The following is a 13,056-nucleotide window of genomic DNA, read 5'->3' as shown; positions in this document are numbered from 1 at the left end:
AACATGGCGTCCGCTATCCATTCCAGTCAAATTTCCATTCCAAAAGTCAAATGGCGCTCCTTACCTTCCAAGCCATGCCGTGCACCCAAACAGTGGCTTTGCACCACATATGGGGTATCAGCGTGCTCAGGAGAAATTACACAACACATTTTGGGGTCCATTTTTTCTGGCTGCCCTTGTGAAAATTAAAAATTTGAGGTTAAAGTAGCAGTTTTGTGAAAAAAAGTTAAATGTTCATTGTTTTCTTCCACATTCCAAAAATTCCTGTGAAGCACCTGAAGGGTTAATAAACTTCTTGAATGTGGTTTTGAGCACCTTGAGGGGTGCAGTTTTTAGAATGGTATCACTTTTGGGTATTTTCTGTCATAAAGGCTCCTCAAAGTCACTTCAAATAAGATGTGGTCCCTAAAAAAAATGTTTTTGTAAATTTTGTTGTAAAAATGAGAAATCGCTGGTCAACTTTTAACCCTTATAGCTTCCTAACAAAAAAAAATTTTGGTTCCAAAATTGTGCTGATGTGAAGTAGACATGTGGGCAATGTTATTTATTAACTATTTTGTGTGATATATCTCTCTGATTAAAGGGCATGAAAATTCAAAGTTTGAAAATTGCAAAATTTTCAAAATTTTCGCCAAATTTCCGATTTTTTCACAATCAAACGCAAGTGATATCAAAGAAATTTTACCACTATCATGAAGTACAATATGTCACAAAAAAACAATCTCAGAATCAGGGGGATCCGTTGAAGCGTTCCAGAGTAATTACCTCATAAAGTGACAGTGGTCAGAATTGAAAAAATTGGCCCGGTCACGAAGGCAAAAACAGGCTCTGGCGCGAAGTGGTTAAACCATTTAAACTCTTCCTCACAGTGGCCATATGAGGGTCATTAGCCCAAGCACTAACAGGCATGTAGATGCTACTTACCTGCCTGTTGTGCCGTTCTTCCCCGCTCCTGCCAACGATTCAGCTGCCTCTACTGATCTCGCGTCGGCAGAGTGGCGGATTCTCTTCCGCTCCACTCTGTTTACAGGGCGGGACTTCCGACGTCATTCTGATTGACAGGCGGATTCCTGCTGCCGACTGTCAATCAGAAAGACATCAGAAGTCGCACCCCGTTGACAGAGCAGAGCGGAAAAGATGCCTCCGCTCTGTGAACGTGATGTCAGCAGAGGCAGCTGAATCGGTCTGTGACCGCTCTGTACCGGCGAATGATGGCACCAGGCACAACAGGCAGGTAAGTAGCAACTACCTGACCGATAAGGGCTTAGGAACATTTTTTTGTTTTTCAAAGTATTGGATGTCCCCTTTAAGTTCTATCTAGCAGTGGTAGTTCCAATTATGTGGCTCCTAGCAATGGGACATTTACCACCTAAACTGTGGGTCTTTTATATGTGTCTTTGTTGAGACAAAACATTTACTACTGTAATATAAAACAAAGTTAATGTAAGAAGTTTTTTTTAATATTTTTAGGACTGCATTATCTGCATGGAGACGCTGACTTCTGCATCTGGGTACAGTGATTCTTCAATAAGCAAACACATCAAGGACACAGCTGTAGGGAAACTGAAGAAGTGCGGCCACATTTTCCATCAGCTTTGCATGTTTGAAATGTATAACAGTGGGAACAAGGTAAAATATCCAGTTTCAATTGGTCCATTATGTGTCACTTAGCCCTTGTTTTCTTTTTTGTGATTCTGAAGAGCTCGTATAAACTAAATTTCCTGAATAACCGGTTTATAGAGTGCATACATTAGGGTCTTGAGCATTAGTCAGCACCCCATTCTTGTACATCTAAGCCTTGTGTGTTTGTAGAATATTAAGTGGTAAAGTTTCAATCAAGTTGGTTTCATAGATGCCAAAAACATTTTATTTTTCCTTCCCAAACTACATCTAGGCCTTTAGTTCAATATATAATGATGGTAGAGTGCTCAGTTGGCACTGCCATTTTGATGTACTTGGATTATGACCAAGGCGCAGAAATTGTTTTCTCTGTGTGGTAAATACAGTGTGAATACATCTGTTTGGCATCCTCTACTATCAGCTGCATCTTGTCAATGGATAGGTTTTCTGAATAATGGCAGGATAGTAATTTATTTTCGTTACTCACTGACACCAATTAGGCTCAAATGTAAATGTTCCAAAACTTAGACTACAAAAAAGCCATGAAGTATGTGAAGGTCTATTTGTAGTCTTTAGAAATCACTTTTCACCTACAGTACCGTGCAAAAGTTTTAGGCAGGTATGGGGAAAAATGCTACGAAGTTTGAATGTTTTAAAAAAAAATGTTAAAAGTGTTGTCCACTAACTTAATCAATTCAGGGCTCCATATAAAATAAAAATAGTGTATACTGCCCTCTGGCATCAGCGCCATTCCAGCAATGTTGATGCCTCTTTCTGTAGAGTGACGCACCTAGTTGTGTCATGTGAATGCTGCAGCCAATAAGTGGCCGCTTGTCAGCTGCAGCCTTTACTATTTCATCTTCTCTGACGGAATATTGATGCGCTGCAACCCAAGAGGGGCCTGAAAAACAACCTTGTGGTATTATCACTTCTCCACTAAACTTTATATTTGTTCACAATGCATTCAGGCAGGGACATTCTCCTGGAAATCGCCAAACCCAGACCAGTCCATCAGACTAGAGTGTGATTCTTCACGCCATAAAGCACGATTTCATTGCTCCAGTGGTGGCGTCCTTTTGCATTCCTTTACATTGCTTTGCCATAGAAGCCTTGAAGCTCTCAGTCTTGTGCTTATCTTATTGTCAGAGGAGGTGTGGAGCTCTGCAGTTATTGTGTCAGCAAAGCATTGGTGGCCTTTATGCTCCATGTGCTTCATTATTCATCAACCTTCTTCTGTAACTTTAAGTTGTCTACCACTTCATGGTTGAGGTGCTGCTGTATCTAAACGCTTCCAATTTTCAATAATAGCATTCACATTTGATCATGGAATATTTAGGGGGAAAGAAATTTTCCAAAATAACTTGTGGCATCCTATTACAAGACCATGGTAGATTTAGCTCTTTAGTACGAACCATTCTTTCACAAATGTTAGTAAAGGCAGACTGTACCACTAGGAGCTGGATTTTATATATATATATGTGTATATATATATATATATATATATATATATATATATATATATATATATATATATATATATTATTAAAGGGATTGAATAAAAAAAAATCCATTTCATAGAGATGAGCAGGTCGATTTCTGGACTCTCTCTGGTCCATGATGATGCGCTAGGCCTACAAATCAGAACAGGCTCCCAGAATTCTGACATCTAGGAGGGGGTTTGCAGGGCTCCCATCCGGAGACCACGGTCCTGTCAGTCAATTCGCTCATGTATAGAATTCAGTGATTAAGAAGTGTGTCCAAATACTCTTTCCCATATATTTTAGATCTTCACACTTTATCCAACTTGACGGATGACATCCAATGGAGGCCCACTCATCACTGCGTGCTTGCAATGAGAAATATGTGCATACTTTATTATATAGAATTTGCATTGCAGACTGTACTTTATTCTAAGTCTACGCTTTAGCCTCTAATTTTTATTTTACAGGATGGAAGTTTGCAGTGTCCAGCTTGCAAGACGATATATGGTGAAAAAACTGGAACGCAGCCAAGTGGAAAAATGGACATTTTCCCAATCCCTCAGTCATTGCCTGGTCATCAAGATTGTGCTACAATCCACATTGTTTATACCATCAATGCTGGAATACAGGTACTCTAGAGAAATGCTTGCACCTGTGTCTGGCTACTTGCACTTTCCATACGCATACATTGAACAGCATTCCACTTTTTCCAGACTTCAGACTTTCTGAAATTGAATACTTGTTCCTTTCATCTGAATGGGGTTGTGTTGGTAAAAAATGCATGAATTTCTACAAGTTTCATTTAGATGAAAGGTACAGTTGCTGACATTTCTGCAACAAAATCTGCCATGTGTGAATTTTAGTGAAGTAATGGCACTGAACAGAAGTCATTTAAGCCTAAAGCGTGGCACTAGGTGGGGACAATGCTGAAAATTGGTGTGCTTGTTGGGAATCGCTCCTAATTTTAGTTATGAGGAAAAGAATGCCATTTCTTTAGTCGTGAGAAGAAGTTTTAAAGATGGGACACTATAGCTTGTATAAAAGTGCACACTCATTGAATTTAAAGCTCAATTCTCCAGAAATGACAAAACGTCTTTACTTTGTGATGTGGAAAAGCGGACCTCAGGAGCTGGTCACAGCAATAACCATACATAGTTTAACCCCTTAACGACCATCGATACGACTTTCTACGGCACTAAGGAGTAATGGCTTCCTTGACAGGTGTAAATGCAGCAGGGGTCAGCTGTATATTGTAGCGGATACCCTGTTGCATTGGCCATGATCTTTTTTAGCCCATACTGTGGTCGCTTGACCTCTTTGATATGGCTGTCGATTGCGACAGTGGTATCTAATTGGTTAACATAGGTAGAGAGCTCCCTCTTTAACCCTGTGGTCGGTTTCATTAGTTGCGATGGCAAACCAATGCCTAATATTTGCCTTGCAGTACAGTGGTCTATTATTGCAGTGTAGGAGACCAGTGATCAAAGTGAAAAATATACATGTCCCTTAGTGGGACTAAGTTAAAAAGGTAAAAAAAATGTTGAAATATACCTACGTTATCTAAATCTTATATCACTGTAATCATACTGACCTGAAGAACAAAGCTGTCCTTATCAGTTTCACTGCACAGTGAACTGAGTAATAAAAACCCCTGAATTATTGGGTTTTGTTAACCCCTCCCCCCCCCCCCCAGCCTGTTTTCACCTTCCTGACCAGACCAATTTTTTCGATTCTGACCAGTGTCATTTTGAGGTAATTAACTCTGGAACGATTCAACAGATCCCAACGATTGAGATTTTTTTGTTTTTTTCGTGACACATTGTACTTCATGTTAGTGGTAAATTTTGGTATATATGATTTGCGTGTTATTTATGAAAAAAATTGAAAACTTGACAAAAAATTTGAAAATGTTGCAATTTTCAAACTTTCAATTTTTATGCCCTTAAACCAGAGTGTTATATCATACAAAATGGTTAATTTTCTAATAATTAACAAAACTAATTTTTTTGGGACCACATCAAATTTGAAGTTGCATTGAGTGGGGCCTATATGACAGAAAATACCCAAAAGTGACACCATTTTAAAAACTACACCCTTTAAAGTGCTCAAAACCACATTCAAGAAGTTTATTAACATTTTAGGGGCTTCACCGGAATTTAAAGCCATGTGGAAGGAAAAAGAAAAGTTTTACTTTTTCCTACAAAAATATTGCTTTAGCCCCAAATTTTGAATTTTCTAAAGACTAACTGGAGAAAATGGACCATGCAATTTGTTGTGCAGTTTCTCCTGAGTACACAGATACCCCATATGTGGTGGGAAACTACTGTTTAAGCGCACGGCAGGGTTTGGAAGGGAAGGAGCACCATTCAACTTTTGGAGTGCAAAATTGGTTGGAATAGATAGATGCCATGTTGTGTTTGCAGAGCCCCTGATGTGCCTAAACAGTGGAAACCCACAAGTGACGCCATTTTGGAAAAGAGAAAAAAAAAGTAGTAATTCAGCTCACCTGCTTAGTGCACGGAAAAATAAAGCTCAAAACAGGAAGAGACTAACACTCGCTTCATCCATAAAAAAAAAAAGGCTTTCATCCCAATGAAAATAAAATCGGGAACAGTTAACACAGAGATAAGGCAACGTGTTGCCCTAGCATCCACATGTTTGCCATTTACAGCAGTAGGCAGTGCGGGCACTGCTCCTTGCTGTGAGAGCCGAGTCTCGACTGACGTAAGTCGAACTCCTGGTGGAGATCTGGGGCAAAACTCCTGTGCCGCGTATGGTCGCCATGACGATACCCATACATCAAGGATCAGGAAACCCTACCCGATAATGACGTATGAGTACGTCAAAGGCCGTGAAGGAGTTAACTCTGCGTGTTCGAAAAATCTGAATAAGCGATCATAAAAATTTTATGTACTATATTTTTCTAACTATAAGACACACATTTTTTAGTAAGATGACATCTTGCTAACATTTATATACGTCACAGGCTATGTGTCCACGATGTAGAAATGCTCAGGATTTTTTCCTGAGCGTTTCTGCATCTCCCTGGCAGAAAAAAACGCATGCGGATTGTACATGCGTTTTCCTGCCAGGGACAAGCGGAAATGAAGCGTTCTTCACTTGCATTTCCGCATGCTGGTGTCAAGCGCTTTCCAAGCAATTTTAGCATCACTTGGAAAGTGCTTGACAACTCGGTCACACTATATAAATCCATGCAAACAGCATGGATTTATATAGTGTCACCCGAGAGAATGTCAAAAAATAAACCTATACTTAACTTCCGATGGCCCCTGCAGTCTTGCTGCGCTCCTGTGATGGCTGCCGGCAGATCGCGGTACACTGTACTGAAGGACCTGCTGTCACATGACTGTGACGTCACCGCAGGTCCTACAGATCTGCCCGCGATCTGTAGGCAAGCACAGGGAAGGAGTCCTAGGGCCGTCGGAAGGTGAATATAACCTTTATTTTTTATTTTATTCTTTTTTATTCTGTACAGATGCAGTCTTGCGGAATTGGCGCGTTATAATGCAAGTCAATGGCGGCGAAAACTCCGCACTTCCGCAAAATAATTGGTAGTGCTGCGTTTTTTTCCCGCAATGATAATCCGCAGCGGAAATTTCCGCAGCATGTGCACAGCGTATGCAGATTATCAATGAGGAACATGGCAGGCCTTCTACCATGCATTTTTTAAGCGTTTCTGCAGCTTTTTTGCCGCTGCGGAAACGCTTAAAAAACGCATCGTGGGCACACAGCCGTAGTCTGCAATCGGTAAGGTCAGCAGTACTAGATCTTGCTGACTGCTTTCTTAAATCATATGATAGAGCATTCATAAGCACTGTGCTATCACTGAGAACTCTCATATTAACGCTTAGCAGGAGAGGCTGAGCTGAGCTTATAGCAGGTTAGGTAACACTTCCATATGAGGGTTAATTGAATGGATCTTTAATGCACAGGCTGAAGAACAATGTAACTGGTCACACAGATAACAAGTTGATGTGCACTTAGCAGAAGAGTCTGATCTCCCATAACAGCCAATCTCCTGTATTTCCATGTGTTTCTCAGTCTATGCACCATTTGGGATATAAATATGTGATGCTGTTCTTCTTTGTCCACATTTATGTGTGGTCTTGAAGGGTACAGAAAATCAAGCATAGCTCTGCTTGATATGAAATCAGCAATAGGCATCCTCTTGACATCACTTGCGGGGGCGGCGCTCGTCTCTGAATGCTGGTATAATATGCAGTGTCACTGCATATTGCACAGTGACAGAATCTACTGAGCATACGTCGGAATTGAAATAAGACGTATGCTCACAACAGGGACTAGCCCAGCCCCTGAAATGGAGGTCACTGATGACTCTTCGTTGCAGGGAGGGTGCAGAGGTTGCTACAGTAAGCACAGCCTCTGCATGCACTGGGATTCTCAAACAAAAAGTCATCAAATAAGTAGTAGGAAAAAAAAAGTATATTAGAAAATAGATTAGATTATGGCAGTAAATAGGCATTTAGGATGAAAATGTATTTGTTTCAGACCACCCCTTTAAATATAACTTAGGATAAAAGCCAAATCAGAATCTCAATTTGCAGACACTGTGTTTTGGGGTATTGCCCCTCATCAGTACAAAGTATGAGATCTGATTTGGCTGGGTGAGAGGCTAAGGCTGCGATCTAAGGGGTAAGGTGTTTCCTTTTGGAGAGTGACATGCCAGGTCTGGCACTCAAGTATGAGGAGACACGCCTTTAGGTTAGATAATGACTTGTAGGCTTGCTACTTTCTATAGGTGGCACTAGAGTTCAAGTCCTCTCTCTTCAGAGAGTAACTTTGCATATTTAATTTCCCAGAGGAGCATGCAAGGTGTTTAAGTCTCCTCATACTGGCGTGCCAGACCTGACATGTCACTCTCCACAAAAAAAAACCTTACCCCTTGGACTACCCCTTTTAAAACTTTTGTTTTATGTACTTATTTTTCAATGGAAGCACACTGCAATCTTGTGGATGGCTTAGCTGTGCTCAGATCGGAGTGAAAATGCTCTGATCAGAGCAAAGACCAGTGTGATAGGGCTAAACATTGAAGCTGCAGGGAAAACTGTAATATACTTGCAGCAGTGAGCGGTCTTCTAATAAAGTGGAGCGTTGTCCCTCGGTGAGATCCCACCATGACTTGTGAGAACTCACTATTTCAGAGAAAACAGGAAATGTTATACTTTCGACTACCAGACACATTTCTGCACTCCATTAGAAGACCACTCACTGCGGCTTCACTGCCTTCCACCAGCGGTGAGTAGATTAGTTTTCACTCTCGGGCTTCAGCTTTTTGTCTGTGCCACTGGTCTGTCTTCTGGTTGAAGCGTTTCCACACCGATCAGAGCACAGACCAGTGTGACAATGGTAGATGGTGAAGCTGAAGAACAGCATGGGAAAAGTCTTAATAAAGTAGCAGTATGTCCCCGGGGGCAGTGCACACTGACTGCACAACACTGAACATGGTATCTGAATAGTTAGACCACTCTGCTCAGGGAAGATACGTCACTTCTGTGCTGTGGAGTGTCATAGCGCCTCTAAGTATGACAGGAAATGGCAGCTCTTTTTTAATGATTGTCGTATTGCTATATCATTTCTCATGGTATTAACATCCCTTTCCCTAATGATTTTTAATTACAATTAAAATGAAAGAGTGGTACTGTATATACTCTAGTATAAGCCGACCCAAATATAAGCCGAGGCACCTAATTTTGCCACAAAAAACTGGGAAAATTCATTGACTCGAGTATAAGCCTAAGGTGGGAAATGCAGCAGTTAATGGTAAATTTCCCAATCCTGGTATGCGTGGCCCCAATCATCCCCAATCCTGGTATGCGTGGCCCCCCCTCATCCCCAATCCTGGTATGCGTGGCCCCCCCTCATCCCCAATCCTGGTATGCGTGGCCCCCCTCATCCCTGCACACATTAAAAAATAAACACTTCTACTCACCTTCCTCCCCTCTGCTCCAGCGCTGTGTCCTGTTCTGCCTGCAGCAGCTGATCTCAGCATCTGAGCAGCGCATGACGTCACTGCCATGCGCCCTCAGATGCTGAGGTGAGCTGCGGGGATATTCACTCCTCTCCACGCCGGGACTATGGGCGTGGAGAGGAGTGAACATTCATTTTCTTTTAATAGCGCGCAGTGTCATTATCCTGTGTGCTAAAGGGAATGAATATTCACTCTTCTTCACGCCCATGGGAGTGGAGAAGAGTGAATATGCATACTCTAAAAGCGGGCACATAGGATTGCTGAGCCGCTGCAGGAAACCACTGATGCTGGGCGTGGAGAACAGTGAATATTCATTCTCTTTAGCAGCAGGCACACTTGGTAGCTGCAGCAGCCAGCTACTGCCTGTGCACCTCTCCTCCGCTGCTGCAACCCCCTTCACCACCTTCCACAGCTGAAATGTAAGTATATACTCGAGTATAAGCCGAGGGGGGATTTTTCAGCATAAAAAATGTGCTGAAAAACTCGGCGTATATACGGTAATTTTTCATGATATTTTCTCTTTAACATTTATCGATCTAGTGATTTCCATGATTCCACTTTTCCTTCTTGTTGCAATTTCATTATTCAGTTGTTCGCGTGTATATTATAGTAACAAATGTCTGTGTTGTGTTTTTGTTTTGTTTGTTTTTGTTTTCCTCCAGGGACCTGAACATCCTAACCCAGGAAAACCGTATACAGCAAGAGGATTCCCTCGTCACTGCTATCTCCCAGACAATCCCAAAGGAAGATTGGTAAGCTCTAAACCACTTATAGTTTACCTGTATTGATTTATTCCAGTACTCTGGTCATTCACAAAACTACTACAAGATCTAAACTCATTACAATATTAGTACAATAAATACGTTTGACTTTCGGACGTGTTATTGGCTACACGTTTTACACCGCCTCATAAGTACAATAATATCACTGTGCCATCTAAAGGACAGTTGTAAATATTGCATACATTTATGCAGGCAAGGGAACATGGCTAAAAATAGAAGGAATTATTTTCTTATTTTTCTATTCCTAAATAAAGATTTATATTTACACAGTTTCATTTTTTAGATATACATATAGGTCTGCCTTTAACCCTTCACAGCCTGCGCCATACATATACGGCGGAAGTTGGATGCAGGTGTATGGCGTGGGCTCACAGGGTGAGCTCACCCTATACTCTGCAGGTAATTGGGTGTGTGTCACTGCCAGGACCTGCCTCTAATAACCGCGGGTGTCGAAGTCAAACTCTGACCACGACTTTAACAACATGCAGGCATGGGGGCCGCGTTATTCTATGTGCCTATCGGCACACCTGTTATGTTATCATGGGTCGCCATTGTAATCCTTCCGTTCCAAAGATATCCCTTATCCAGTTGTTATGCAATTGAGGCACAAGTGCAGGGAGGTTGGACCTGCACTTATAGCTATCCGTTCTCTTTCCATCTTTCCCCACCTGCCAACATTTGAAGCTCTCGGACTGTCAGGTCACTCCTATCTGAGTGACCTTCGTCCCCATTCTGAAATCTCACTCAGGCTTCATCATCGCAGTGATGCTTATGCAGATAACTCCTGAAATCATGCTGGAGAAAACATGGCTCGCTTTGTAAGAGACTGGATTAGGACTATATATCTGCTCGTTCGCCGCCCCTTCTAAGAAGACAACCAGAGTAGGGAGTGGCTGTGCCTGCGCAAGTTTTCGGACTGGGGAAACAGGTCACACTGACGTTCCCTGAGACACGATAATCTTCTCTGATGGTGGCGGGCGGGGAAAGATTGTATAGAAAGTATAGCTTTAATCTGAATTACAACGGCCTAACGTAGATTTGTTTGGTTTATGACACAAAAACCTGTTGAAAGGTTCCCTTTAACATTGGCCTGACCCGCTGATTTTGGCGGGATTAGCCAGCTATCTAAAGTGGTTTTAACCTAACTTTCTCTCAAGTCTCTGACAACACCTGATCAGGGAAAGTGTATATGGGAGCAGGAGAAATTGCTGTTGGCCAAGTTTTCTGCTGACAGCTGTCTTAATGTGAAATCCCTGGGAAGGGGAATGGGACGTCCCAGTGACTCGCCTGTGCACATGAACCCTGCAGTACTATGACCGCATAATTCACAGTACAATTGCGCCTTCTGTAAAAAGTGAAGTGCGTGGAATCTGGCCGCGGCGACTGCAAGTCACAGGGCACTGTGATGTTCAGGGGAGGGGGTAAACATTATAATTACCACAGTAGACGGGGATTTCTTCCCTGACCAGGGCCTGCAAGCATCGTAAACTTCAATGAATAAAAAGAAATTTCACAGCATCAAGACCTCTAATATGAGAGGCATACAGGTAGGTATAGATTTAGATTTCTATCATCTGTATGCCCATATTATAGGTCAGATAAGTGCCAGGGGGTGACCAATTTCCTTTAAACAAGCAGTAATTAATAGAATGTATGTGTAGAATATGAAGAACTTCTCTCTTTATTTTGCAATGTATTTATTTTCCATTAGGTCCTGGAGCTCTTAAAACTGGCTTGGACCAGGCGGCTGATTTTCACTATTGGTGTTTCCAGCACGACTGGTGAATCGGACACTGTAGTTTGGAATGAAATCCATCACAAGACAGAAATGATCTCTAACATAACAGGACATGGTTACCCTGACCCAAACTACCTGGACAATGTTATTGCAGAGCTCGCTGCTCAAGGGGTATCAGAAGATTGCTTAAATATATAAATAACTCCCTGACTGCCTTCTAATGAGTCACAGGAGGTGTTCATTCAGTTCTTGTAAATGATGCCTTAAAGATTTGGTTTAAGTTAGCATTATATTTTTTGTAAAGCAATACATATTCAAAAAAGGTTTACAAATAAATGCTGGGGAAATCATGGCTCTCTTTGTACGAGACTGGCATGTGAAGTCATAGTGCCAACCCTGCTGGACAGGGACCAGCCATTATTAAAGTTCCACCATGTGATTCCCTGCATATGTGTAACATCATTCAATTGTCATTGTGTATATGAAAGGAAGAATGCCGATTTTTTTTCTACAAAGATAGAGGCAATTCAGATGCAATATTAGCATGGGTTTCTGTTGATGTTTATACAAGGTACTTGGCGAATATGATAAAATTCAGTCTTAACTGGGTAAATGATAGCTGGTTTTCTAACCTCCTCTGAGCCCGAGCCAAAGTTAAAACTTGTTTGGCTCGTGTGCCATTGGCTTGCAATTCTGTTTGATTCACTGAAAATATTATTTAGTTATTTTATATTGAAAGTCTGTATACAAACCTACAAAAAATGTATGTTTATTGTTAAAGTTAACTATATATCAGTTTAACAGCAGCACATAAGAAGCAAGTTGTTTCTTTACCAACAGCTTTTTATAATAAAAAAATATATACTTATGAATTACTTAATAAAAATTTTATGGAGGGGAAAAAAATCTTTATGAACAAGTTCTTTAATATCTTGTCAATTGTGTCTTTTTCAGGTCAAACTTTTTTTTAAATTCACATATTGTGCCATTATTAAAGTGTTTATACTTTTCTATAGAATAGGGGTTAACTTATTGGTCAGAGTACAGCGGCCTGCTATCTCCAGCAGTCTGATATAGAATGAATGGAGTGGATGGTTCATCCTGACAAGGCTCTGTATAGCCAAGTTTTCAAAGTCTGTGTTTTCACCGATCGGACCCCAAGTATCCTAAGGTGTAAAATTGTTTCAACCCATTTGATATACAACATGTATACAGTACTGTTCAAAATCCTAAACAAATAGTGACAACTGCAGTAGGATTATGAAACCAGTAAATGTCAGCAGAAAAGTTGATTTTAACACCAGAATTTGGAAAATGTGCAAATGATGTCTAAATGATACTCTCACTTCCAAAAGAAAAATAATGTAAAGTGGCAAGTGCAATTTGAAATGAATGAGTAGAAGGTAAACTCAAAACATCAGCATG

At 41.1% G+C, this 13,056-nt stretch overlaps 1 protein-coding gene across 3 annotated transcripts in view; it reads left to right on the top strand.

The window, feature by feature from the left end:
• DTX2 (deltex E3 ubiquitin ligase 2) overlaps nt 1-12,559 on the top strand; it is an 81,388-nt gene extending 68,829 nt beyond the window's left edge. For all 3 annotated transcript variants that reach the window (XM_073665422.1, XM_073665420.1, XM_073665421.1), the window contains 4 exons: nt 1,471-1,629; nt 3,569-3,730; nt 9,774-9,863; nt 11,605-12,559. In XM_073665422.1, the coding sequence (XP_073521523.1) occupies nt 1,471-1,629; nt 3,569-3,730; nt 9,774-9,863; nt 11,605-11,829 (636 nt within the window). In that variant the 3' untranslated portion in view covers nt 11,830-12,559. The remainder of the gene's footprint in view (nt 1-1,470; nt 1,630-3,568; nt 3,731-9,773; nt 9,864-11,604) is intronic.
• The last annotated feature ends 497 nt before the right edge of the window (nt 12,560-13,056 follow it).

The sequence above is a fragment of the Phyllobates terribilis genome, unplaced genomic scaffold (assembly GCF_046119375.1).
Source record: "Phyllobates terribilis strain yellow unplaced genomic scaffold, ASM4611937v1 Scaffold_2__4_contigs__length_985480577, whole genome shotgun sequence".
In the NCBI taxonomy this organism is placed as follows: Eukaryota; Metazoa; Chordata; class Amphibia; order Anura; family Dendrobatidae; genus Phyllobates; species Phyllobates terribilis.
This window is presented reverse-complemented; position numbering and strand designations above follow the sequence as displayed.